Source organism: Mobula hypostoma, chromosome 26 (genome assembly GCF_963921235.1).
Source record: "Mobula hypostoma chromosome 26, sMobHyp1.1, whole genome shotgun sequence".
NCBI classification, from domain to species: domain Eukaryota; kingdom Metazoa; phylum Chordata; class Chondrichthyes; order Myliobatiformes; family Myliobatidae; genus Mobula; species Mobula hypostoma.
Genome location: NC_086122.1, coordinates 4302308 through 4329776, shown reverse-complemented (window position 1 = coordinate 4329776; position 27469 = coordinate 4302308). Strand labels below are relative to the sequence as shown.

Sequence of the window (27469 nt, the reverse complement as noted above, 5' to 3'; positions counted from 1 at the left end):
GCAGCAGTGGAGGCCAAGTCATTGGGCGTATTTAAGGCAGAGATTGATAGGTATCTGAGTAGCCAGGGCATCAAAGGTTATGGTGAGAAGGCGGGGCAGTGGGACTAAATAGGATAAAATGGATCAGCTCATGATAAAATGGCGGAGCAGACTCGATGGGCCGAATGGCCTACTTCTGCTCCTTTGTCTTATGGTCTTATGGTCTAAATATGATGGCAGAATATAGTTTTAATGCTAAGACTCTTGGGAGTGTGGAGGATCAGAGGGATCTTGGGGTTTGAGTCCATAGGACACTCAAAGCTGCTGCGCAGGTCGACTCTATGGTAAAGAAGACATACAGTGCATTGGCCTTCATCAATTGTGGGATTGAGTTTAAGAGCTGAGAGGTAATGTTGCAGCTATATAGGACCCTGGTCAGACCTCACTTGGAGTACTGTGCTCAGATCTGTTCACCTCACTACGGGAAGGATGTGGAAGCCACAGAAAGGGTGCAGAGGAGATTTACAAGGATACTGCCTGGACTGGGGAGCATGCCTTATGAGAACAGGTTGAGTGAACTCGGCCTTTTCTCCTTGGAGCGACAGAGGATGAGAGATGACCTGATAGAGGTGTACAAGATGATGAGAGGCATTGATTGTGTGGATAGTCAGAGGCTTTTTCCCAGGGCTGAAGTGGCTAGCACGAGAGGGCACAGTTTTAAGGTGCTTGGAAGTAGGTACAGAGGAGATGTCAGAGGTATATGTTTTACACAGAGAGTCGTGAGTGTGTGGAATGGGTTGCCGGCGATGGTGGTGGAGGCAGATACGTTAGGGTCTTTTAAGAGACTCCTGAATAGGTACATGGAGCTTAGAAAAATAGAGGGCTGCAGGTAACCTTAGGTAGTTCTAAGGTAAGGACATGTTCGGCACAGCTTCGTGGGCTGAAGGGCCTGTAGGTTTTCTATGTTTCTAAAACATACCCCGTGGGGAGAGAGGGTAGTGCTGCAGAGAATGTTTGGAAAATAAAATTTAGGAATTACCAGTGATTGAAGAATATTCATACTTGCCTCAAAGCCTGGACGTCCTGCTGCTCCAGGTGGACCCACTGCTCCCTGTTCACCCTGTAACAGCGAGAGTTGTTATTGCTTATAACACACACACACACACACACACACCTGGAACCATGCATAGCACTATCACTTAGACTCCTGTATTTGAGTACTACTGCACCCACTCATATCCACTACACACAGATACTCACTCTCAGCCCAGGTTGGCCTGGGAGCCCAGGTTTTCCTTTAAATCCCTGTTGAAGGAAAGAGACCAATTAGAGAACGCGCACCTTTCAGAAATTGCACAAACCCTCTGTTTCTCTTAGTCCCTGACATGTCCTGTCCCACTCACCTGTCATGGCACTGGAGGCTCCAGTTACTCTACAACACTCTACAACAGGCTATCAGGTGGAGTACCTCAAATCCTCCTATGAGGAATTTCACCAGCTACTGCTGGAGAATCAGCTCCAAGGTTGTGCCCTCTCAGTCCCTCTGTACCACCCTATTGTAATCTTTCAACATCTTTACTCGACTTTCAAATCCCAAGAAAATCAAACCAAATTTATGAACCTTTCTTCTTAACCACAAGTTCTGGTCTTATTCTGGATGGGTAATGCTTAAAAAAATACTGAATGCTAGACCAGGTTGGGTATGATGGACAGTACAATCACTTACATGTGCACCCCTGAGTCCTGGTGGCCCCATAGGTCCCATTTCACCCTGCAAAGGAAACAATCACCATTATTATCTCTACCCAGTAGACAAGAGAACCTCGGTGTTTCAGGTTGTGAGTTAATGTCCTACCCGGGCACCTGGCTTCCCTTCCTTTCCATCGAGGCCATCCATTCCGGGGGGTCCCTGCGTAAAGAAAGGAGACGAAAATCAGAGGGGGCTGTATAGAAGAGGATAGGGATACCCCACCCTGTTGATACTGCCACCAGGTGTTCAAGGCACAGAGTCTTTCATAACCTGCCTCATTTGTGAGACCAGGCTGAAAGATGCAGATGAGAATTGGATGGGACCCTGAGGACTGGAAGCCACCATTTAGAACAGTGCATCACAGTACGAGCCCTTTACCCAACATGTTTACTCCAACCCTTCCTGCCTACATACCCCAACCCTCCATTTTTCTTTCATCCATGTGCCTATATTAAATATTTCTACTGTATCAGCCACCCCTGGCAATGTACTTACCATGCTGTACAAAACAAACCACATCTGACATTTCCCCAAACAAACATTCACTCACCTTAAAAGCACGTGCTCAAGGATTAGTCATTGTTACCTGGGGAAAAGTGCTGGCTATCTACTCTACTCATGCCTCTTACAATTATTATACACCTCTATCATTGTCTCTCAGCCTCCTTCACTCCAAAGAGAAAACCCGAGCTCGCTCAACCTTTCTACATAAGACATGTACTCTAATCCAGACGGCATGCTGGTAAATGTCCTCTGTACCCTCTCTAAAGTTTCCACATTCTTCCTATAATAAGGTGAACAGGACAGAACACAATACTCCAAGTGTGGCCTAACAGAGGTTCAAGGTACTGCAACTATTCGTTATACTCTGGATCAAAAGAACATGTAAAGATAAGCCCTTCCACTGCAGTCATGCCCTTGGTTGTAGGAAATCTGCTCGGAATGTTCTTCAGGGACGCTTGGGTATCAGAAAGGATCTGGCAAGTGTGGATTGGGACAGGCTGTTTTCTGGCAAAGGTGTACTTGGAAAGTGGGAGGACTTCAAAATGGAATTTTGAGAGTGCAAAGCTTGTTTGTGCCTCCCAAAATGAAAGGTAAAGTTAACAGGTGTATGAAAACTTGGTTTTCAAGAGATATTGAGGTCCTGGTTAAGAGAAAAAAGGAGGTGAATAGCAGGTATAGGCAAGTAAGAACAAATGAGGTGCTTATGGAGTATAAGAACTGCAAGAGAACACTTAAGAAAGAAATCAGGAGGGCTAAAAGAAGGCATGAAGTTGCTCTAGCAGACAAGATGAAGGGAATCCTAAGGGGATTCTACAGATATGTTAAGAGCAAAGGGATTCCAAGGGACAAAATTGGCCGATGGAAGACCAGACTGGTAATCCATGTCTGGAGCTAAAACAAATGGGGGAGATCAGAAATAAATTATTTGCATCTATATTTACTCAGGTGACAGAGTCTATAGAAGTGAGGTAAAGCAGCAAAAACTTCATGGATTACAGAGAAGGAGGTGTTTGCTACCCTGAGGCAAACCAGGGTGGATAAATCCCCATGGCCTGACAAAGTGTTTCCTTGGACTGTACTTGAGGGAAGTGCAGAAATTGCAGGCGTTCTAGCAGAGATATTAAAACATTCTCAGTGACAGGAGAGCTATGAGATGATTGGAGGATAATCAATGTTGTTCCGCTGTTTAAAGAAGGCTCTAAACAAAAAACAGGAAATAATAGTCCAGTGAGTCTGATATCAGTTGTTGGCAAGTTATTGGAAGGTATTGTAAGTGACTGGATGTACAAGGTTTTGGATAGATATGGACTGATTAAGGATAGTCAGTGTTGTTTTATGCATGGTAGGTCATGTCTAACCAATCTTAAAGACCTTTTCGAGGAAGTTACCAGTAACCTAGTTGAAGGCAAAGCATTGGATGTTGTACACTTGACAAGATCCCACATGAGAGGTTGGTCAAGAAGGGTCAGTTATTCGGCATTCAGGATGAGGTAGTAAATTGGATTAGATGTTGGTTGGTGTGAGAAGCCGGAATGGTCATAGAGGGTTGCCTCTTTGACTGGAAGCCTGTGCATGGTGGTGTGCTGCAGGAATCAGATGGGTCCTTTGTTGTTTGTCATCTATATCAATGATCTGGATGATAATGTGGTTAACTGCATCAGCAAGCTTGCGGATGACACCAAGATTGAGAGTGTAGTGGACAGTGAGGAAGGTTATCATGGCTTGTAGAAGGATCTGCATCAGCTGGAAGAATGGGCTAAAAAATGGCAGATCCCGAGGGGATCGGGGTTGGTTATTGTCACTGTTTCTTTTCCCTGCAGGGGAGGGGATCGGGGATGGTCACCGTCACTGTTTCCTTTTCCTGCAGGGGAGCGGATCGGGGTTGGTTACCGTCACTGTTTCCTTTTCCCTGCAGGGGAGGGGATCGGGGTTGGTCACCATCACTGTTTCCTTTACCCTGCAGGGGAGCGGATCGGGGAATGGTCACCGTCACTGTTTCCTCTCCCTGCAGGGGAGGGGATCGGGGAATGGTCACCGTCACTGTTTCCTCTCCCTGCAGGGGAGGGGATCGGGGAATGGTCACCGTCACTGTTTCCTCTCCCTGCAGGGGAGGGGATCGGGGAATGGTCACCGTCACTGTTTCCTCTCCCTGCAGGGGAGGGGATCGGGGTTGGTTACCGTCACTGTTTCCTTTCCCTGCAGGGGACCGTCACTGTTTCCTTTCCCTGCAGGGGAGGGGATCGGGGTAGGTCACCGTCACTGTTTCCTTTTCCTGCAGGGGAGGGGATCGGGGTTGGTCACCGTCACTGTTTCCTTTCCCTGCAGGGGAGGGGATCGGGGTTGGTCACCGTCACTGTTTCCTTTTCCTGCAGGGGAGGGGATCGGGGTTGGTCACCGTCACTGTTTCCTTTCCCTGCAGGGGAGGGGATCGGGGTTGGTCACCGTCACCGTTCCCTTTCCCTGCAGGGGAGGGGATCGGGGATGGTCACCGTCACTGTTTCCTTTTCCTGCAGGGGAGGGGATCGGGGTTGGTCACCGTCACTGTTTCCTTTCCCTGCGGGGGAGCGGATCGGGGATGGTTACCGTCACCGTTTCCTTTTCCCCTGCAGGGGAAGGGATCGGGGTTGGTTACCCGTCACCATTTCCTTTTCCCCTGCAGGGGAGGGGATCGGGGTTGGTTACCGTCACCGTTCCCTTTTCCTGCAGGGGAGGGGATCGGGGATGATCACCGTCACCGTTTCCTTTTCCTGCAGGGGAGGGGATCGGGGATGGTCACCGTCACCGTTTCCTTTTCCTGCAGGGGAGGGGATCGGGGTTGGTCACCGTCACCGTTTCCTTTCCCTGCAGGGGAGGGGATCAGGGTTGGTCACCATCACTGTTTCCTTTCCATGCAGGGGAGGGGATCGGGGTTGGTTACTGTCACTGTTTTTTTTCTTGTGGGGGACGGTCTGGGGATTTGTTGCTGTTATCACTGTTTTTTTCTGCAGGGGAGGAAGTGGAGGATTTTGGGTTTTGTGAATTTTGTTTCTTTTTCTTTTTCATGTGGGGGGAGTTGATGTCTTTTCTTTCAAGAATTCCCATGGTCTTTCTGTATTTCCTGGCTATCTGGAGAAGGCAAATATCAGAGTTGCATTGTACATGCATACTTTGACAATAAAATGAACATTTTTTAACCTTTGTAAAGATTACTAAAGCAAAGCTCATATGGAATGTAAATAGGCCAATAAACCCAGGATATAAACCAAAATCTCTGTGCCATTGACAAACCCCATCAAGTATACCCAAGCAGGAGGGCAGCCTCACCTGTATCCCTGGAGTTCCAATTCGGCCTGGAGGACCTGTTGGCCCAACAGGTCCTGTTCTTCCCTCACTGCCCTGAAAAACAGAAAAGAGTTTGCATAACATGGCTGGATCCTCACCTGCCTGTGCAATTACCTCCCAACTATTGTTTTGTCCCATCATCATCTCCAGGATGTAACTTCATCATGAAGGGAGGTAGGTCTTGGTACTTCCTCCCAATACAACCAGTAGATTAAATTGTTGATGTCCTAAACCAGAGATATTGACCAATAGGGAAGCTGCAATGTTTCCACCATTGTTCACAGATTTGCAGTGACCATTGAGGGTCCTTGTGGCAGGCAGAGGTCACAGATGCAACCAGAACCTTGGTTCATCAGTGGGGATGGGGAAGGGCGACTCAGTGTCTGTGATCTGTTTGGGAAGAATGTAAGTGGATCACTCATAATTATAGGTCATTCGGAGAAATGGGACATCAGTGATTCCCAAAATATCATGTCATTGTGAGAACTGTAGGTCATAGGATTACTGATCCACCAAAGGGTCATTACAGAGTCACTGACTCATTAGGCGGGGGGGGGGGGGTGGTTGATTCAGGTTGTTCGGAGGAGTCACTGATTTAGAGGTTTGAGATGATATGAGGAGGGTTACTGATTCCTGGGGGTCACAGTGTATTGCTGGGGGTGGGGGGGGGAGAGGTCACAGAACCACAATTGGTTGCAGGTTCATTGGTGAGGAGGATTGTATCCAGAGGGTTCTTATAGATTCTGGATGATCACAGGGCTTCATGTTTTTGTCCATTTAGGAATACCGGGACCTTATGAACCACATATGCTCAACAGACCAAAACTCTTGTTCGGTGAAGACAAAGGTTACACAGGTCTGGAATTTTCTATTTAAGGTCTTCATACAAGTTTGGGGAGTTCATCTTATGTGTATGAGCACATGGATTCCTCATGAAAAGAGTTATTAGTAACTTCAGTTGGGATGCTCTGCCACAGAGACGCTGTCATCATTTAGTTCTTGGCAGCACAGCACCACAACTCCATTCCCCCTTTGACCTCTGACCCCATTAATCTCACAACCTATCACTTATCTCATCACATGTCACCAGTCGAGGGACTCACCTTCTCACCAGGACTTCCTGGGGGTCCTGAAGGCCCAGACTTTCCAGGGAAACCTATTGGCCCCTACAAGCACAAAGTATTTCCACAATTATTGTTTCTGAGTGTGCCAAGCCTTAGGTATTGTTGTAAATATTCATTCTTCAATGCAGGTTTTCCTCTCTTTTCCCATCCTAAGTAGATAGATATACATTAGAAAACTGAACTGGTTTCCTTCAATATTTCCATTTTCCCAATGACCACCTACATAACAATAGTTTTTCCTACCACATGAACCAGATTAGTATAACTCCTTTGCACTTACTCCTTAGGAGGATAAACCATTCAATCTCATGTTGTAAACCTCCATCCAAACACCAGTACCACTCAGCACACTTATCCCAACAATAACTGACACATTAGTTCATCTATACTAAATCCTGCACAAACAAGGGTAGTGATCAGTTTGGTTAAGATACAAGCAGGTGTATTTACATTACGTGTTATATTGCATTATACATAATATATCACATTTACATTTTTTATATATACTCTAGTAGGTTTGCCTGGTAGTGCTGAGATTGTGTGAGTATAGCTCAGCTGTGAACATCTGCCCATCACAGCACATCTGCTCAGCCCAACACTGAGTATCTGTACAGCCACTGCTGACCATCTGTATAGCACAGAACATCTTTCAGCCTGGAATTGATCACCTCTCCAGTCTGGTGCCAAACATCTGCACAACCTATTAGCAAACATCTAGACAGCACTGTGCCACACTGAATGGCACTAGACTGAAAATCTGCATAGCTTGGCTACGAACATCCATACAGCCAGCAGTAAACATCTGTACAGTGCAGTGCTGAACAGCTTCACATTATAGTCACACGGCCTACTTTGGCAATAGTATCAAAGTAACACTGGACCCATTAGACATTGCTCCTTTGTTGAGTGTCAATTCCCACTGAAGCTTGATGTTAAACAGTAGAGGTTTAGCACCTTTCAAACGGCCCAGTTTGCTTCCAGTTCAGTTCATTATTTTAAGTGCTGTCGAGTTTTGAGGGACAGTATTTTTTCAGTGGGAAAATGGGCATTTTTGTCTGTATGGAAGTGACCAGCCGAAAGGACTGTTTCCAAAGAATTGTACAACTTCAATGACTCTGACATCACAAGCTGAAAGCCAGGGCACTATTGTTAACTCCCTGCCCATGTCCTGACCAAAATGGTCATTATATCAAATATCATGCTTTCATTAGAAACTTATGAAATACAGTTACTTTCGTTTGTTGAGGAAACAGATGATTACGGTTTTCATCAGCTTCACCCTGCCCAAATCCCTGCAAATTTCCAGCTCCTTCTCCAACGTTTGCCTTACTTCTTCATATTCCAATCCTCCTGGTTTACTGCACCATCCATCCCTCCACGTTCCCCTCTCTTCGACAGCCATTTGTGATTTGAGTAATTCTGTGTTTTTTTTTTGTGCTGTAACTATCATTTCATTCTCCTCTATTCTCGTGTTCTGGAAATGATCTTAAATTAAACAGTCTTGAATCTTAGATTTATGTACGTGCTGGTACACCATGATTCATGCTGATAGATCTGTGTTTTGTACTGAAATGTGTGCCTGTGCTTTTATTTAAACTATTCCCTTTTATCTGAAAAGCTGTTAATCTGTGACCTTCCTTAGTGAGTCATGGAGTCATACCATCATCGGAGAAATAAGCACTTCCATTTTTACCGTGCTCTTTATGACTGATGAAGTACAACTTCCCACAGCAGGAGCCGGAGACCCCCTGAGAAATATACTTATCTGGCTATTCAAGTACTGATACAATCCAATTACCACCTGCTCAATGTAGTCTCACTTACCTGCTGTCCAGGAAACCCAGGCTGTCCTTGAAATCCCTGAAAAAAATATCACTGGGTGATTAGCTTTGGAACTTCCAGATCCCCATCTTTGGCACCATCACAGTAAAGGCTCCCCTTCATATTAGTGATACCATTTTCCTGACAGCTCCCAGCTGCCAGGTACACCCTCACATTGTCAGTGCCTAATTTCGGCAGTGTTACAGAAGGCACTGTTCAATTATTTCCACAACAATTACATGGCTTGTTTCCCAATCCTTGAGACATGCCCAACAAGAAACTGTCAGTAGCACCTTTGAAATTTCAATTGCCTCCCAGCCAGCCACCCCCTCAGAAACCACATCCCTTTGAGAGAGAGTTCAGGTGTGCACCAGACTGCTTCAGACACCAGAGTCCAATCCTTGGTTTACAGCCTGGTTCTCCTCCAGCAAACTCACCAATGGCCTAAGTAGTCCGGAAGGGAGATATTCTATCACTTTGGGCCACACTCCTTCCAATCCACTGTGTCTTGCAGTGTAAACTTAAAAAAAAAACTATCTTGCTGTGAAATTGGGCAGTGCCCTGGTCAGAATTGAAGGGGTAAAGGACAGCCTCCTAGCCAACATTGATAACTTGAGGGTTGGTGAAAAAATATTCTGTCCAGGGAGGAGGGAGATCCCCAATAAAGTGAGACACAAACTGAGGCTGTGGTTGAAAAGCAGAATCCCAGCATGCAACCCAAGTCCTAACTGGATATTAAGAGGTTGGGATGGAGGGACCAAATGAGGGGCCAAAGTTTTCATAACAAATCAAAGAAACATCACTTACTTGGTCTCCTTTCTCTCCTCGGGCACCAGGTATTCCTGCATCACCTTTGGGGCCCTGACAAGATAAACAGAAAGGTTTCACATCACAGAAGCACGTGCAAGAGCAGGGCTGAGCTCTGGCTTTTGGAAGGACAGGTGCTTGAGAGACACAAGGCTGCCCTGCATGTGAGCCTACTCCACAAACTCATGCACCCCCCACCCTCACCAGGAGTTAACAACACTGGGCGCTATACTTAATGGATTTTGACCAATCCGTAACAGTGGCAACAACATCCTTCAGATTGGGACAGGGGAACATTCTCTATTATACGGGCATCAACTGGACATTGGTTATTATGGTTGTACGTCCCCAAAGTATGGTGAAAAGCTTGTCTTACATACCATCCATATTGATCAAGTAACAAAGGTGCATTGAGGTAACATAAGGCAAAACAATAGCAGAATGAAGAATAAACGTAACAGCTACAGAGAAAGAGTAAAGCTGGTAAACAATAGGAGGCAAGGTCATAGTGAGCTAGATTGTTTGGTCAGGAGTCCATCTTATTGTATGGGGGACACATTCATTAGTCTTATAACATTGATGTAGAAGCTGTCTTGGAGCTGAGTGGTAATACATGAATTTTGTATACATAGTGACAAAGTTGGTAAACTGTTGGCTAATCAGTTGAAGACTAACTATACTAAATTTCAAATTAATCAGATTTATAATTAAAAAGATCAACTGATATTTGATCAAGCTGAGATTAATCAATCCTTTTTTGATTTTTATTCCTCCTTATATCAATCAGATTTTCCACGAGACTCTAAATATATGTATGACTTTTTAGATAACCTAGGTTTCCCTAAGATTTCACATGATATATCTTCTATGCTAGACACTTCCTTTACCACTGATGAGATTAAGAATGTTATTTTCTCTATGAACCTGGGGAAAGCTCCGGGTCCTGATGGGTTTATCGCGGAATTTTATAAATGTTTTGCATCTTCATTAATCTCTTGGTTATTCAGGGTTCTGGAGGCCTCATTAAAACTTGGTAAACTTCCCGAATCCTTCTATACAGCATTGATCTCTTTAATATTAAAGAAGGATAAAGATCCTGCTCAATGCGCATCTTATAGACCAATATCCTTATTAAATGTTGACTCTAAAATTTTCTCTAAATTTTTAGCAAACAGATTAGGAAAAGCACTTCCTTATATTATTTCGGAAGACCAAATGGGTTTTATTAAAGGTCATTACTCATTTTATAACATTCGCACACTGTTAAACATTGTTTATACCCCCTCACAAAATGATCCTGAGTGCGTCATTTCCTTAGATGCTGAAAAAGCCTTCGACAGAGTCGAATGGCCTTACTTATTTAAGGTGCTTGAAATGTTTAATTTCAGCCCAAAATTTATATCCTGGATCAAATTGTTATATCATTCTCCTATGGCCTCAGTTCGTACTAACTCTTTAAGCTTACCTTTTTTCCCTCTTTTTCGAGGTACCAGACAAGGTTGTCCTCTTAGTCCTTTATTATTTGATATTGCATTAGAACCTCTTGCAATTGCTATTCGAGAATCTCCAAATATTATTGGGATAACTCGGGGTTTAAAGTCCCATAAAGTATCACTCTATGCTGATGACTTACTTTTATATATTTCTAATCCTCAAAAATCTACCCCTGCTGCTTTAGATTTATTAGCACAATTTAGTCTTTTTTCAGGTTGTAAGTTAAATCTCAGTAAGAGTGAACTTTTCCCGATTAATCAGCAAGTTCCCTTATATCAGAACCTTCCGTTTAAATTGGTTAATAATCATTTTTCATATCTTGGGATTAAAATTACCTGTAAACATAAATATTTATTTAAGACTAATTTTCCTACCCTTAATTGATCACATTACTCAACTTTCATTTAAATGGTCTCCATTTTATTTAACTTTGATTGGTTGTATTAATGCTGTTAAGATGTTTATTCTGCCAAAATTTTTATACGTATTTCAGGCACTACCGATTTTTGTTCCAAAATCCTTTTTTGACAAAGTTGACTCTAAAATTTCTTCATTTATTTGGCAAAATAAAAACCCGAGATTGGGTAAAATACATCTACAGAAAGCTAAGAGAGATGGAGGTTTGGCATTCCCTAACTTTAGATTCTATTATTGGGCAATTAATATTCGACACATGAAATTTTGGTTACTTGACCAAGATAAACTATCCATTCCTAAATGGGTAGTATCGGAATTACAATCTGCTCAAGGTTATGCACTTGGCTCCATTTTAGGTTCTTCTCTTCCTTTTGATTTGAAACATCACAAACAGGTTTGTAACCCGATAGTTAAATATACCTTACGTATTTGGTTTCAATTCCGAAAATTTTTCGATCTTAATCAATTTGGGCTTGCGATTCCTATTTTAGGTAACATATTCTTTCCTCCATCTTCCACTGACAATGCCTTTCAAATTTGGAAGACTAATGGTATTTCACGGTTTTTGGATTTATTTTTAGATGGTTCCCTTATGTCTTTTGAACAATTATCTAACAAATATACATTTTTTTAGATATCTCCAAGTTAGAAATTTCCTAAGTACTATACTCCCTTCCTTTCCAACGTTGCCTCCTGCATATATTTTAGATGCTATAATTAACCTTAATCCACTTCAGAAAGGTGTAACGGCTATTATTTATAATACTATTATGAAACTTACCATTCGATAAGATTAGGTCAGATTGGGAAAAGGAATTGGGCTTTACTATTTCGGCGGATGACTGGGTGCATATTTTACAACTAGTCCATACTTCCTCTATTTGTTCTAAACACTCCCTAATTCAATTTAAAGTTGTCCATAGAACACATATGTCTAAAGATAAATTAGCTCATTTTTATTCTCATATTAACCCTCTTTGTGACAGATGTCATAGGGAGATAGCTTCCTTAACTCATATGTTTTGGTCCTGTCCTACTTTGGAAACTTTTTGGAAAGACATTTTTAATATTATTTCAAAGGTATTGAATATAGATATTTCTCCCCATCCTATTACTGCTATCTTTGGATTACCTAAAATTTCCAGTAATCTTTCCCCTTCAGCCCGTAGAATGATTGCATTTCTTACTTTAGTGGCGAAAAGATGTATTTTACAACATTGGAAGGAGATTAATGCTCCAACTACGTTCTTTTGGTTTTCCCAGATGATACTATGTTTAAATTTGGAGAAAATTAGAAGTAATCTTTATGATTCTTCAGTTAAATTTGAACAGACCTGGAGATCTTTTATTTAACATTTTCATTTAATGTAACTTTTTTTCTCTCTCTGTTCATATTTACATTCCCTTCTTGCTTTTTAACTGTTTTTATTGGAGGTCGGGTTTGAGGACGTGATTGTTTTAAGTTGTTTAACTCTACTTGATACATAGTTAGCCCATTGCTTTGCTTTGCTTTTTAGATTAGTTGCACGGTGCGTTTTTTTTGGGGGTGTTTTTTTCTTTTCCTTATTGATATGTATGAAAATTAGTATACTATTATATTACCTTGTTATTTTATATCTAAACTGCACTGTTTGGACCAACTTCTTTTTGTGTATTAATATCTCTTGTAAAGTTATATTGCAAGAGTGTATTAGTGCCTACATGGTTTACCTTTTGTGTACTAATTTAACAAAAAGATTTAAAAAGGAAGAAAGACAAGGAGTAAAGCTGGTAAACAATAGGAGGCAAGGTCATAGTGAGCTAGATTGTTTGGTCAGGAGTCCATCTTATTGTATGGGGGACACATTCTTATAACATTGATGCAGAAGCTGTCTTGGAACCGAGTGGTAATACATAATTTCAGGCTTTTGTATCTTCGGCCTGCTGGGAGAGGGGAGAAGAGAGAATGTCCAAGTTGGGTGGGTACTTGATTCTGCCGGCTGCTTTACTGAAGCACTGAAAAATGTAGACAGAATCCAGAGTGGGAAGGGGGAGCTGGTGGGGAGTGTGACAGTTAGGAAGGGGGAGATGGTGGGGGTTGTGAGAGGTGGGAACGGGGAGATGGTGGGGAGTGTGACAGGTGGGAAGGGGAAGATGGTGGGGATTGTGACAGGTGGGAAGGTGGAGATGGTGTGGATTGTGACAGGTGGGAAGGGGGAGATGCTGTGGATTGTGACAGGTGGGAAGGGGGAGATGCTGTGGATTGTGACAGGTGGGAAGGGAAGGATGGTTGGGAGTGGGACAGGTGGGAAGGGGGAGATGGAGAGGATTGTGACAGTTGGGAAGGGGGAGATAGTGGGGATTGTGGCAGGTGGGAAGGGGAGATGGTATGGAGTGCGACAGGTGGGAAGGGGGGATGGTGGGGAGTGGGACAGGTGGGAATTGGTAGATGGTGGGGAGTGTGACAGGTGGAAAAGGGGTGATGGTGGGGATTGGGACAAGTGGGAGGTGGAGATGGTGTGGATTGTGACAGGTGGAAAAGAGGAGATGGTGAGGAGTGTGACAGGTGGGAAGGGGGAGATGGTGGGGAGTGGGACAGGTGGGAAGGAGAGATGGTGGGGAGTGTGACAGGTGAGAAGGGCGAGATGGTGGGGAGAGTGATAGGTGAGAAGGGGGAGGTGGTAGAGAGACGGACAGTTGAGAAGGGGGAGATGGTGGGGAGTGGGACAGGTGGGAAGGGGGAGATGGTGAGGAGAGGGACAGGTGGGAAGGGGTAGATGGTGGGGAGGGTGACAGTTGGGAAGGGGGAGATAGTGGGGATTGTGGCAGGTGGGAAGGGGAGATGGTATGGAGTGCGACAGGTGGGAAGGGGGGATGGTGGGGAGTGGGACAGGTGGGAATTGGTAGATGGTGGGGAGTGTGACAGGTGGAAAGGGGGTGATGGTGGGGATTGGGACAAGTGGGAGGTGGAGATGGTGTGGATTGTGACAGGTGGAAAAGAGGAGATGGTGAGGAGTGTGACAGGTGGGAAGGGGGAGATGGTGGGGAGTGGGACAGGTGGAAAGGGGGAGATGGTGGGGATTGTCACAGGTGGGAAGGAGAGATGGTGGGGAGTGTGACAGGTGAGAAGGGCGAGATGGTGGGGAGAGTGATAGGTGAGAAGGGGGAGGTGGTAGAGAGACGGACAGTTGAGAAGGGGGAGATGGTGGGGAGTGGGACAGGTGGGAAGGGGGAGATGGTGAGGAGAGGGACAGGTGGGAAGGGGTAGATGGTGGGGAGGGTGACAGGTGGGACGGGGGAGATGGTGGGGTGTGGGACAGGTAGGAAGGGGGAGATGGTGGGGAGTGGGACAGGTGGGAAGGGGGAGATGGTGGGGAGTGGGACAGGTAGGAAGGGGGAGATGGTGGGGAATGGGACAGGTGGGAAAGGGGAGATGGTGGGGAGTGGGACAGGTAGGAAGGGGGAGATGGTGGGCATTGTGACAGATGGGAAGGGGGAGATGGGGAGGATTGTGTCAGGTGGGAAGGGGGAGATGGTGGGGATTGGGACAGGTGGGAAAGCGGAGATGGTGGGGATTGGGACAGGTGGGAAGGTGGAAATGGTGGTGAATGGGACAGGTGGGAAGGGGGAGATGGTGTGGAATGTGACAATGGGAAGGAGCAGATGGTGGAGATTGGGGCAGATGGGAAGGGGGAGATGGTGGGGAGTGTCACAGGTGGGAAGGGGGAGATGGTGGGGAATGGGACAGGTGGGAAGGAGGAGATGGTGTGGATTGTGACAGGTGGTAAGGGGAGATGGTGGGGAGTGGGACAGCTGAGAAGGGGGAGATGGTGGGGAATGTGACAGGTGAGAAGGGGGAGGTGGTGGGGAGACAGACAGGTGGGAAGGGGGAGAAGGTGGGGAGTGGGACAGGTGGAAAGGTGGAGATGGTGTGGATTGTGACAGGTGGGAAGGGGGAGATGGTGGTGAGTGGGACAGGTGGGAAGGGGGAGATGGTGGGGATTGGGACATGTGGGAAGGTGGAGATGGTGTGGATTGTGACAGGTGGGAAGGGGGAGATGGTGTGGATTGGGACTTGTCGGAAGGTGGAGATGGTGCGGATTATGATAGGTGGAAAAGGGGGATATGGGGTGGATTGTGACAGCTGGGAAGGGTGAGATGGTGGGTAGTGGGACAGGTGGGAAGGGGTAGATGGGGCAGATTGGGACAGGAGGGAAGGGGGAGATGGTGGGGAGTGTGACAGGTGTGACAAACCTTCCATGTGACAGGTGGGAAGGGGGAGATGGTGTTGATTGGGACAGGTGGGAAGGGGGAGATGGTGGAGAGTGGGACAGGTGGGAAGGGGGAGAAGGTGGGGATTGGGACAGGTGGGAAGGGGGAGATGGTGGGAAATGTGACAGGTGGGAAGGGGGAGATGGTGGGGATTGGGACAGGTGGGAATGGGGAGATGGTGGTGAATGGGATAGGTGGGAAGGGGGAGAAGTGTGGATTGTGACAGTGGGAAGGAGCAGATGGTGGGGATTGGGACAGGTGGGGAGGGGGAGATGGTGGGCAGTGTCACAGGTGGGAAGGGGGAGATGGTGGGGAGTGTGACAGGTGGGAAGGAGGAGATGGTGGGGATTGTGACAGATGGGAAGGGGGAGATGGGGAGGATTGTGTCATTTGGGAAGGGGGAGATGGTGGGGATTGGGACAGGTGGGAAAGCAGAGATGGTGGGGATTGGGACAGGTGGGAAAGGGGAGATGGTGGTGAATGGGACAGGTGGGAAGGGGGAGATGGTGGAGAATGGGACAGGTGGGAAGGAGGAGGTGGTGGGGAGACGGACAGGTCGGAAGGGGGAGATGGTGGGGAGTGGGACAGGTGGGAAGGGGGAGATGGTGAGGTGTGTGACAGGTGGAAATGTGGAGATGGTGTGGATTGTGACAGGTGGGAAGGGGAGGATGGTTGGGAGTGTGACAGGTGGGAAGGGCAAGATGGTGGGGAGTGGGACAGGTGGGAAGTGGGGAGATGGTGGGATTGTGACAGCTGGGAAGGGGGAGATGGTGCTGAGTGGGACAGGTGGGAATGGGGAAATGGTGGGGATTGGGACATGTGGGAAGGTGGAGATGCTGTGGATTGTGACAGGTGGGAAAGGGGAGATGGTGGGGAGTGGGACAGGTGGGAAGGGGTAGATGGTGGGGAGTGTGACAGGTGGGAAGGGGGAGATGGTGTGGATAGTGACGGGGGAAGGAGCAGATGCTGGGGATTGGGACAGGTGGGAAGGGGGAGATGGTGGGGATTGGGACAGGTAGGAAGGTGGAGATGGTGTGGATTAAGACAGGTGGGAAAGGGGAAGTGGTGTGGATAGTAACATGTGGGAAGGGGGAGATGGTGGGGAGTGCAACAGGTGGGAAGGGGGAGATGGTGTCGATTGGGACAGGTGGGAAGGGGGAGATGGTGGGTCGTGTGACAGGTGGGATGGGAGATATGGTGGGGAGACGGACAGTTGGGAAGGGGGATATGGTGGGGAGACGGACAGGAGGGAAGATGGGTGTGGTGTGGATTGTGAAATGTGCGATGGTGAGATGGTGAGGATTGTGACTGGTGGGAAGCGGGAGGTGGGGAGTTCGTGCGGATTACGACAAGTGGGAAGGGGAGTTGGTGTGGAGTGCAACAGGTGGGAAGTGGGAGATGGTGGGGATTGTGACAGGTGGGCAAGGGGAGATGGTGGGGAGTGGGACAGGTGGGAATGGGGTGATGGAGGGGAGTGGGATAGGTGGGAGGTGGAGATGGTGTGGATTGTGACAGGTGGGTAAGGGGAGATGGTGGGGAGTGGGACAGGTGGGAATGGGGTGATGGAGGGGAGTGGGACAGGTGGGAGGTTGAGATGGTGTGGATTGTGACAGGTGGGTAAGGGGAGATGGTGGGGAGTGTAACAGGTGGGAAAGGGGAGATGGGGAGTGGGACAGATGGGAAGGGGGATATGGTGGGCATTGTGACAGGTGGGAAGGAGAGATGGTGGGGAGTGGGACAGGTGGGAGGGGGGAGATGGTGGGATTGTGACAGGTGGGAAAGCGGAGATGGTGGGGATTGGGACAGGTGGGAAAGGGGAGATGGTGCTGAATGGGATAGGTGGGAAGGGGGAGAAGTGTGGATTGTGACAGTGGGAAGGAGCAGATGGTGGAGATTGGGGCAGATGGAAGGGGAAGATGGTGGGGAGTGTCACAGGTGGGAAGGGGGAGATGGTGGGGAGTGGGACAGGTGGGAAGGAGGAGATGGTGTGGATTGTGACAGGTGGGAAAGGGGAGATGGTGGGGAGTGGGACAGGTGGGAGGTGGAGATGGTGTGGATTGTGACAGGTGGGTAAGGGGAGATGGTGGGGAGTGGGACAGGTGGGAATGGGGTGATGGAGGGGAGTGGGACAGGTGGGAGGTGGAGATGGTGTGGATTGTGACAGGTGGGTAAGGGGAGATGGTGGGGAGTGTAACAGGTGGGAAAGGGGAGATGGGGAGTGGGACAGATGGGAAGGGGGATATGGTGGGGAGTGTGACAGGTGGGAAGGGGGAGATGGTGGGGAGTGTGACAGGTGGGAAGCGGGGAGATGGTGGGGAGTATGACAGGTGTGACAAACCTTCCATGTGACAGGTGGGAAGGGGGAGATGGTGGGGAGACGGACAAGTGGGAAGGGGGAGATGGTGTCGATTGGGACAGGTGGGAAGGGGGAGATGGTGGGTCGTGTGACAGGTGGGATGGGAGATATGGTGGGGAGACGGACAGTTGGGAAGGGGGATATGGTGGGGAGACGGACAGGAGGGAAGATGGTTGTGGTGTGGATTGTGAAATGTGCGATGGCGAGATGGTGAGGATTGTGACTGGTGGGAAGCGGGAGGTGGGGAGGATTGTGACAGTTGGGAAGGGGGAGATGGTGGGGATTGGGACAAGTGGGAATGCGGAGATGGTGGGGATTGGGACAGGTGGGAAGGGGGAGATGGTGGTGAATGGGATAGGTGGGAAGGGGGAGATGGTGGTGAATGGGATAGGTGGGAAGGGGGAGAAGTGTGGATTTTGACAGTGGGAAGGAGCAGATGGTGGAGATTGGGGCAGATGGAAGGGGGAGATGGTGGGGAGTGTCATAGGTGGGAAGGCAGAGATGGTGGGGAGTGGGACAGGTGGGAAGGCGGAGATGTGTGGATTGTGACAGGTGGGAAAGGGGAGATGGTGGGGAGTGGGACAGGTGGGAAGTGGTAGAAGGTGGGGAGTGTGACAGGTGGGAAGGGGGAGATGGTGGGGAGTGGGACAGGTGGGAAGGAGGAGATGTGTGGATTGTGACAGGTGGGAAAGGGGAGATGGTGGGGAGTGCGACAGGTGGGAAGGGGTAGATGGTGGGGAGTGTGACAGGTGGGAAGGGGGAGATGGTGGGGAGTAGGACAGGTAGGAAGTAGGAGATGGTGGGGAGTGTGACAGGTGGGAAGGGGGAGATGGTGTGGATAGTGACGGGGGAATGAGCAGATGCTGGGGATTGGGACAGGTGGGAAGGGGGAGATGGTGGGGATTGGGACAGGTAGGAAGGTGGAGATGGTGTGGATTAAGACAGGTGGGAAAGGGGAAGTGGTGTGGATAGTAACAGGTGGGAAGGGGGAGATGTTGGGGAGTGTGACAGGTGGGAAGCGGGGAGATGGTGGGGAGTGTGACAGGTGGGAAGCGGGGAGATGGTGGGGAGTGTGACAGGTGGGAAGGTGGAGATGGTGTGGATTGCGAAAGCTGGGAAGGGGGAGTTGGTGTGGAGTGCGACAGGTGGGAAGGGGAGAATGGTGTGGATAGTAACAGGTGGGAAGGGGGAGTTCGTGCGGATTACGACAAGTGGGAAGGGGAGTTGGTGTGGAGTGCGACAGGTGGGAAGGGGGAGATGGTGGGGATTGTGACAGGTGGGCAAGGGGAGATGGAGGGGAGTGGGACAGGTGGGAATGGGGTGATGGTGGGGATTGGGACAGGTGGGAGGTGGAGATGGTGTGGATTGTGACAGGTGGGAAAGGGGAGATGGTGGGGAGTGTGACAGGTGGGAAAGGGGAGATGGGGAGTGGGACAGGTGGGAAGGGGGAGATGGTGTGGAGTGTGACAGGTGAGAATGGGGAGGTGGTGGAGAGACGGACAGGTGGGAAGGGGGAGATGGTGGGGAGTGGGACAGGTGGGAAGGGGGAGATGGTGAGGAGTGTGACAGGTGGGAAGGTGGAGATGGTGTGGATTGCGAAAGCTGGGAAGGGGGAGTTGGTGTGGAGTGCGACAGGTGGGAAGGGGAGAATGGTGGGCAGTGGGACAGGTGGGAATTGGGATATAGTGGGGAGTGTGACAGGTGGGAAGGGGGAGATGGTGTGGATAGTGACAGGGGGAAGGAGCAGATGCTGGGGATTGGGACAGGTGGGAAGGGGGAGATGGTGGGTGTTCGACAGGTGGGAAGCGGGAGATGGTGGGGATTGGGACAGGTAGGAAGGTGGAGATGGTGTGGATTAAGACAGGTGGGAAAGGGGAAATGGTGTGGATAGTAACAGGTGGGAAGGGGGAGTTCCTGCGGATTACGACAAGTGGGAAGGGGAGTTGGTGTGGAGTGCGACAGGTGGGAAGGGGGAGATGGTGGGGATTGTGACAGGTGGGCAAGGGGAGATGGAGGGGAGTGGGACAGGTGGGAATGGGGTGATGGTGGGGATTGGGACAGGTGGGAGGTGGAGATGGTGTGGATTGTGACAGGTGGGAAAGGGGAGATGGTGGGGAGTGTGACAGGTGGGAAAGGGGAGATTGGGAGTGGGACAGGTGGGAAGGGGGAGATGATGTGGAGTGTGACAGGTGAGAATGGGGAGGTGGTGGAGAGACGGACAGGTGGGAAGGAGGAGGTGGTGGGGAGTGGCACAGGTGGGAAGGGGGAGATGGTGAGGAGTGTGACAGGTGGGAAGGTGGAGATGGTGTGGATTGCGAAAGGTGGGAAGGGGGAGTTGGTGTGGTGTGCGACAGGTGGGAAGGGGAGAATGGTGGGCAGTGGGACAGGTGAGAAGGAGTTGATGGTGGGGAGTGGGTCAGGTAGGTAGGGGTAGATGGTGGGGAGTGTGACAGGTGGGAAGGGGGAGATGGTGGGGAGTGGGACAGGTGAGAAGGAGTTGATGGTGGGGAGTGGGTCAGGTAGGTAGGGGTAGATGGTGGGGAGTGTGACAGGTGGGAAGGGGGAGATGGGATGGATAGTGACAGGGGGAAGGAGCAGATGCTGGGGATTGGGACAGGTGGGAAGGGGGAGATGCTGGGTGTGTCACAGGTGGGAAGGGGGAGATGGTGGGGATTGGGACACGTGTGAAGGTGGAGATGGTGTCGATTGTGACAAGTGGGAAAGGGGAGACAGTGGGTAGTGGGACAGATGGGAAGGGGAAGATGGTGGGGAGTGGGACAGGTGGGAAGGGGGAGATGGTGTGGATTGTGACAGTAGGAAGGAGCAGATGGTGGAGATTGGGGCAGATGGAAGGGGGAGATGGTGGGGAGTGGGACAGGTGGGAAGGGGTAGATGTTGGGGAGTGGGTCAGGTGGGAAGGAGGAGATGGTGGGGATTGGGACATGTGGGAAGGTGGAGATGCTGTGGATTGTGACAGGTGGGAAGGGCGAGATGGTGTGGATTGGGACAGCTGGGAAGGGGGAGATGGTGGGGAGTTGGACAGGTGGGAAAGGGGAGATGGTGGGGAGTGGGACAGGTGGGAAAGGGGAGATGGTGGGGAGTGGGACAGGTGGGAAGGGGGAGATGGTGGGGATTATGACAGGTGGGAAGGGGGAGATGGTGGGGAGTGTGACAGGTGGGAAGCGGGGAGATGGTGAGGAGCCGGACAAGTGGGAAGGGGGAGATGGTGTCGATTGGGACAGCTGGGAAGGGGGAGATGGTGGGTAGTGTGACAGGTGGGATGGGAGATATGGTGGGGAGACGGACAGTTGGGAAGGGGGATATGGTGGGGAGATGGACAAGAGGGAAGATGGATGTGGTGTGGATTGTGAAATGTGCGATGGCGAGATGGTGAGGATTGTAACAGGTGGGAAGCGGGAGGTGGGGAGGATTGTGACAGTTGTGAAGGGGGAGATGGTGGGGATTGGGACAAGTGGGAATACGGAGATGGTGGGGATTGGGATAGGTGGGAAGGGGGATATGGTGTGGATTGTGACAGCTGGGAAGGCGGAGATGGTGGGGAGTGGTACAGGTGGGAAGGGGGAGATGGTGGGGATTGTGACAGGTGGGAAGGGGGAGATGGTGGGGAGTTTGACAGGTGGGAAAGGGGAAATGGTGTGGATAGTAAAAGGTGGGAAGGGGGAGTTCGTGCGGATTACGACAAGTGGGAAGGGGAGTTGGTGTGGAGTGCAACAGGTGGGAACTGGGAGATGGTGGGGATTGTGACAGGTGGGCAAGGGGAGATGGTGGGGAGTGGGACAGGTGGGAATGGGGTGATGGAGGGGAGTGGGACAGGTGGGAGGTGGAGATGGTGTGGATTGTGACAGGTGGGTAAGGGGAGATGGTGGGGAGTGGGACAGGTGGGAATGGGATGATGGAGGGGAGTGGGACAGGTGGGAGGTGGAGATGGTGTGGATTGTGACAGGTGGGTAAGGGGAGATAGTGGGGAGTGTAACAGGTGGGAAAGGGGAGATGGGGAGTGGGACAGATGGGAAGGGGGATATGGTGGGCATTGTGACAGGTGGGAAGGAGAGATGGTGGGGAGTGGGACAGGTGGGAAGGGGGAGATGGTGAGATTGTGACAGGTGGGAAAGCGGAGATGGTGGGGATTGGGACAGGTGGGAAAGGGGAGATGGTGCTGAATGGGATAGGTGGGAAGGGGGAGAAGTGTGGATTGTGACAGTGGGAAGGAGCAGATGGTGGAGATTGGGGCAGATGGAAGGGGGAGATGGTGGGGAGTGTCACAGGTGGGAAGGGGGATATGGTGGGGAGTGGGACAGGTGGGAAGGAGGAGATGGTGTGGATTGTGACAGGTGGGAAAGGGGAGATGGTGGGGAGACGGACAGTTGGGAAGGGGGATATGGTGGGGAGATGGACAAGAGGGAAGATGGATGTGGTGTGGATTGTGAAATGTGCGATGGCGAGATGGTGAGGATTGTAACAGGTGGGAAGCGGGAGGTGGGGAGGATTGTGACAGTTGTGAAGGGGGAGATGGTGGGGATTGGGACAAGTGGGAATACGGAGATGGTGGGGATTAGGATAGGTGGGAAGGGGGATATGGTGTGGATTGTGACAGCTGGGAAGGCGGAGATGGTGGGGAGTGGTACAGGTGGGAAGGGGGAGATGGTGGGGATTGTGACAGGTGGGAAGGGGGAGATGGTGGGGAGTTTGACAGGTGGGAAAGGGGAAATGGTGTGGATAGTAACAGGTGGGAAGGGGAGTTCGTGCGGATTACGACAAGTGGGAAGGGGAGTTGGTGTGGAGTGCAACAGGTGGGAACTGGGAGATGGTGGGGATTGTGACAGGTGGGCAAGGGGAGATGGTGGGGAGTGGGACAGGTGGGAATGGGGTGATGGAGGGGAGTGGGACAGGTGGGAGGTGGAGTTGGTGTGGATTGTGACAGGTGGGAAAGGGGAGATGGTGGGGAGTGTGACAGGTGGGAAAGGGGAGATTGGGAGTGGGACAGGTGGGAAGGGGGAGATGATGTGGAGTGTGACAGGTGAGAATGGGGAGGTGGTGGAGAGACGGACAGGTGGGAAGGAGGAGGTGGTGGGGAGTGGCACAGGTGGGAAGGGGGAGATGGTGAGGAGTGTGACAGGTGGGAAGGTGGAGATGGTGTGGATTGCGAAAGGTGGGAAGGGGGAGTTGGTGTGGTGTGCGACAGGTGGGAAGGGGAGAATGGTGGGCAGTGGGACAGGTGAGAAGGAGTTGATGGTGGGGAGTGGGTCAGGTAGGTAGGGGTAGATGGTGGGGAGTGTGACAGGTGGGAAGGGGGAGATGGTGGGGAGTGGGACAGGTGAGAAGGAGTTGATGGTGGGGAGTGGGTCAGGTAGGTAGGGGTAGATGGTGGGGAGTGTGACAGGTGGGAAGGGGGAGATGGGATGGATAGTGACAGGGGGAAGGAGCAGATGCTGGGGATTGGGACAGGTGGGAAGGGGGAGATGCTGGGTGTGTCACAGGTGGGAAGGGGGAGATGGTGGGGATTGGGACACGTGTGAAGGTGGAGATGGTGTCGATTGTGACAAGTGGGAAAGGGGAGACAGTGGGTAGTGGGACAGATGGGAAGGGGAAGATGGTGGGGAGTGGGACAGGTGGGAAGGGGGAGATGGTGTGGATTGTGACAGTAGGAAGGAGCAGATGGTGGAGATTGGGGCAGATGGAAGGGGGAGATGGTGGGGAGTGGGACAGGTGGGAAGGGGTAGATGTTGGGGAGTGGGTCAGGTGGGAAGGAGGAGATGGTGGGGATTGGGACATGTGGGAAGGTGGAGATGCTGTGGATTGTGACAGGTGGGAAGGGCGAGATGGTGTGGATTGGGACAGCTGGGAAGGGGGAGATGGTGGGGAGTTGGACAGGTGGGAAAGGGGAGATGGTGGGGAGTGGGACAGGTGGGAAAGGGGAGATGGTGGGGAGTGGGACAGGTGGGAAGGGGGAGATGGTGGGGATTATGACAGGTGGGAAGGGGGAGATGGTGGGGATTGTGACAGGTGGGAAGGGGGAGATGGTGGGGAGTTTGACAGGTGGGAAAGGGGAAATGGTGTGGATAGTAACAGGTGGGAAGGGGGAGTTCGTGCGGATTACGACAAGTGGGAAGGGGAGTTGGTGTGGAGTGCAACAGGTGGGAACTGGGAGATGGTGGGGATTGTGACAGGTGGGCAAGGGGAGATGGTGGGGAGTGGGACAGGTGGGAATGGGGTGATGGAGGGGAGTGGGACAGGTGGGAGGTGGAGATGGTGTGGATTGTGACAGGTGGGAAAGGGGAGATGGTGGGGAGTGTGACAGGTGGGAAAGGGGAGATTGGGAGTGGGACAGGTGGGAAGGGGGAGATGATGTGGAGTGTGACAGGTGAGAATGGGGAGGTGGTGGAGAGACGGACAGGTGGGAAGGAGGAGGTGGTGGGGAGTGGCACAGGTGGGAAGGGGGAGATGGTGAGGAGTGTGACAGGTGGGAAGGTGGAGATGGTGTGGATTGCGAAAGGTGGGAAGGGGGAGTTGGTGTGGTGTGCGACAGGTGGGAAGGGGAGAATGGTGGGCAGTGGGACAGGTGAGAAGGAGTTGATGGTGGGGAGTGGGTCAGGTAGGTAGGGGTAGATGGTGGGGAGTGTGACAGGTGGGAAGGGGGAGATGGTGGGGAGTGGGACAGGTGAGAAGGAGTTGATGGTGGGGAGTGGGTCAGGTAGGTAGGGGTAGATGGTGGGGAGTGTGACAGGTGGGAAGGGGGAGATGGGATGGATAGTGACAGGGGGAAGGAGCAGATGCTGGGGATTGGGACAGGTGGGAAGGGGGAGATGCTGGGTGTGTCACAGGTGGGAAGGGGGAGATGGTGGGGATTGGGACACGTGTGAAGGTGGAGATGGTGTCGATTGTGACAAGTGGGAAAGGGGAGACAGTGGGTAGTGGGACAGATGGGAAGGGGAAGATGGTGGGGAGTGGGACAGGTGGGAAGGGGGAGATGGTGTGGATTGTGACAGTAGGAAGGAGCAGATGGTGGAGATTGGGGCAGATGGAAGGGGGAGATGGTGGGGAGTGGGACAGGTGGGAAGGGGTAGATGTTGGGGAGTGGGTCAGGTGGGAAGGAGGAGATGGTGGGGATTGGGACATGTGGGAAGGTGGAGATGCTGTGGATTGTGACAGGTGGGAAGGGCGAGATGGTGTGGATTGGGACAGCTGGGAAGGGGGAGATGGTGGGGAGTTGGACAGGTTGGAAAGGGGAGATGGTGGGGAGTGGGACAGGTGGGAAAGGGGAGATGGTGGGGAGTGGGACAGGAGGGAGGGGGAGATGGTGGGGATTATGACAGGTGGGAAGGGGGAGATGGTGGGGAGTGTGACAGGTGGGAAGCGGGGAGATGGTGAGGAGCCGGACAAGTGGGAAGGGGGAGATGGTGTCGATTGGGACCGCTGGGAAGGGGGAGATGGTGGGTAGTGTGACAGGTGGGATGGGAGATATGGTGGGGAGACGGACAGTTGGGAAGGGGGATATGGTGGGGAGATGGACAAGAGGGAAGATGGATGTGGTGTGGATTGTGAAATGTGCGATGGCGAGATGGTGAGGATTGTAACAGGTGGGAAGCGGGAGGTGGGGAGGATTGTGACAGTTGTGAAGGGGGAGATGGTGGGGATTGGGACAAGTGGGAATACGGAGATGGTGGGGATTGGGATAGGTGGGAAGGGGGATATGGTGTGGATTGTGACAGCTGGGAAGGCGGAGATGGTGGGGAGTGGTACAGGTGGGAAGGGGGAGATGGTGGGGATTGTGACAGGTGGGAAGGGGGAGATGGTGGGGAGTTTGACAGGTGGGAAAGGGGAAATGGTGTGGATAGTAAAAGGTGGGAAGGGGGAGTTCGTGCGGATTACGACAAGTGGGAAGGGGAGTTGGTGTGGAGTGCAACAGGTGGGAACTGGGAGATGGTGGGGATTGTGACAGGTGGGCAAGGGGAGATGGTGGGGAGTGGGACAGGTGGGAATGGGGTGATGGAGGGGAGTGGGACAGGTGGGAGGTGGAGATGGTGTGGATTGTGACAGGTGGGTAAGGGGAGATGGTGGGGAGTGGGACAGGTGGGAATGGGATGATGGAGGGGAGTGGGACAGGTGGGAGGTGGAGATGGTGTGGATTGTGACAGGTGGGTAAGGGGAGATAGTGGGGAGTGTAACAGGTGGGAAAGGGGAGATGGGGAGTGGGACAGATGGGAAGGGGGATATGGTGGGCATTGTGACAGGTGGGAAGGAGAGATGGTGGGGAGTGGGACAGGTGGGAAGGGGGAGATGGTGAGATTGTGACAGGTGGGAAAGCGGAGATGGTGGGGATTGGGACAGGTGGGAAAGGGGAGATGGTGCTGAATGGGATAGGTGGGAAGGGGGAGAAGTGTGGATTGTGACAGTGGGAAGGAGCAGATGGTGGAGATTGGGGCAGATGGAAGGGGGAGATGGTGGGGAGTGTCACAGGTGGGAAGGGGGATATGGTGGGGAGTGGGACAGGTGGGAAGGAGGAGATGGTGTGGATTGTGACAGGTGGGAAAGGGGAGATGGTGGGGAGACGGACAGTTGGGAAGGGGGATATGGTGGGGAGATGGACAAGAGGGAAGATGGATGTGGTGTGGATTGTGAAATGTGCGATGGCGAGATGGTGAGGATTGTAACAGGTGGGAAGCGGGAGGTGGGGAGGATTGTGACAGTTGTGAAGGGGGAGATGGTGGGGATTGGGACAAGTGGGAATACGGAGATGGTGGGGATTAGGATAGGTGGGAAGGGGGATATGGTGTGGATTGTGACAGCTGGGAAGGCGGAGATGGTGGGGAGTGGTACAGGTGGGAAGGGGGAGATGGTGGGGATTGTGACAGGTGGGAAGGGGGAGATGGTGGGGAGTTTGACAGGTGGGAAAGGGGAAATGGTGTGGATAGTAACAGGTGGGAAGGGGAGTTCGTGCGGATTACGACAAGTGGGAAGGGGAGTTGGTGTGGAGTGCAACAGGTGGGAACTGGGAGATGGTGGGGATTGTGACAGGTGGGCAAGGGGAGATGGTGGGGAGTGGGACAGGTGGGAATGGGGTGATGGAGGGGAGTGGGACAGGTGGGAGGTGGAGATGGTGTGGATTGTGACAGGTGGGTAAGGGGAGATAGTGGGGAGTGTAACAGGTGGGAAAGGGGAGATGGGGAGTGGGACAGATGGGAAGGGGGATATGGTGGGCATTGTGACAGGTGGGAAGGAGAGATGGTGGGGAGTGGGACAGGTGGGAAGGGGGAGATGGTGAGATTGTGACAGGTGGGAAAGCGGAGATGGTGGGGATTGGGACAGGTGGGAAAGGGGAGATGGTGCTGAATGGGATAGGTGGGAAGGGGGAGAAGTGTGGATTGTGACAGTGGGAAGGAGCAGATGGTGGAGATTGGGGCAGATGGAAGGGGGAGATGGTGGGGAGTGTCACAGGTGGGAAGGGGGATATGGTGGGGAGTGGGACAGGTGGGAAGGAGGAGATGGTGTGGATTGTGACAGGTGGGAAAGGGGAGATGGTGGGGAGTGGGACAGGTGGGAAGGGGTAGATGGTGGGGAGTGGGTCAGGTGGGAAGGGGTAGATGGTGGGGAGTGTGACAGGTGGGAAGGGGGAGATGGTGGGGA

The 27469-nt window shown here is 51.3% G+C and overlaps 1 protein-coding gene across 1 annotated transcript in view; it reads right to left on the bottom strand.

Annotated features, from left to right (window-relative positions):
* Positions 1-939: 939 nt before the first annotated feature.
* The window catches only part of col16a1 (collagen, type XVI, alpha 1), a 414952-nt gene continuing 388422 nt past the window's right edge, over positions 940-27469 (bottom strand). The window contains exons 53-61 of the mRNA XM_063033604.1: positions 9307-9360; positions 8503-8538; positions 6658-6720; positions 5537-5608; positions 1835-1888; positions 1706-1750; positions 1240-1284; positions 1042-1099; positions 940-947 (exon numbers count right to left, since the gene is read on the bottom strand). Coding sequence (XP_062889674.1) covers positions 940-947; positions 1042-1099; positions 1240-1284; positions 1706-1750; positions 1835-1888; positions 5537-5608; positions 6658-6720; positions 8503-8538; positions 9307-9360 — 435 coding nt within the window. The remainder of the gene's footprint in view (positions 948-1041; positions 1100-1239; positions 1285-1705; positions 1751-1834; positions 1889-5536; positions 5609-6657; positions 6721-8502; positions 8539-9306; positions 9361-27469) is intronic.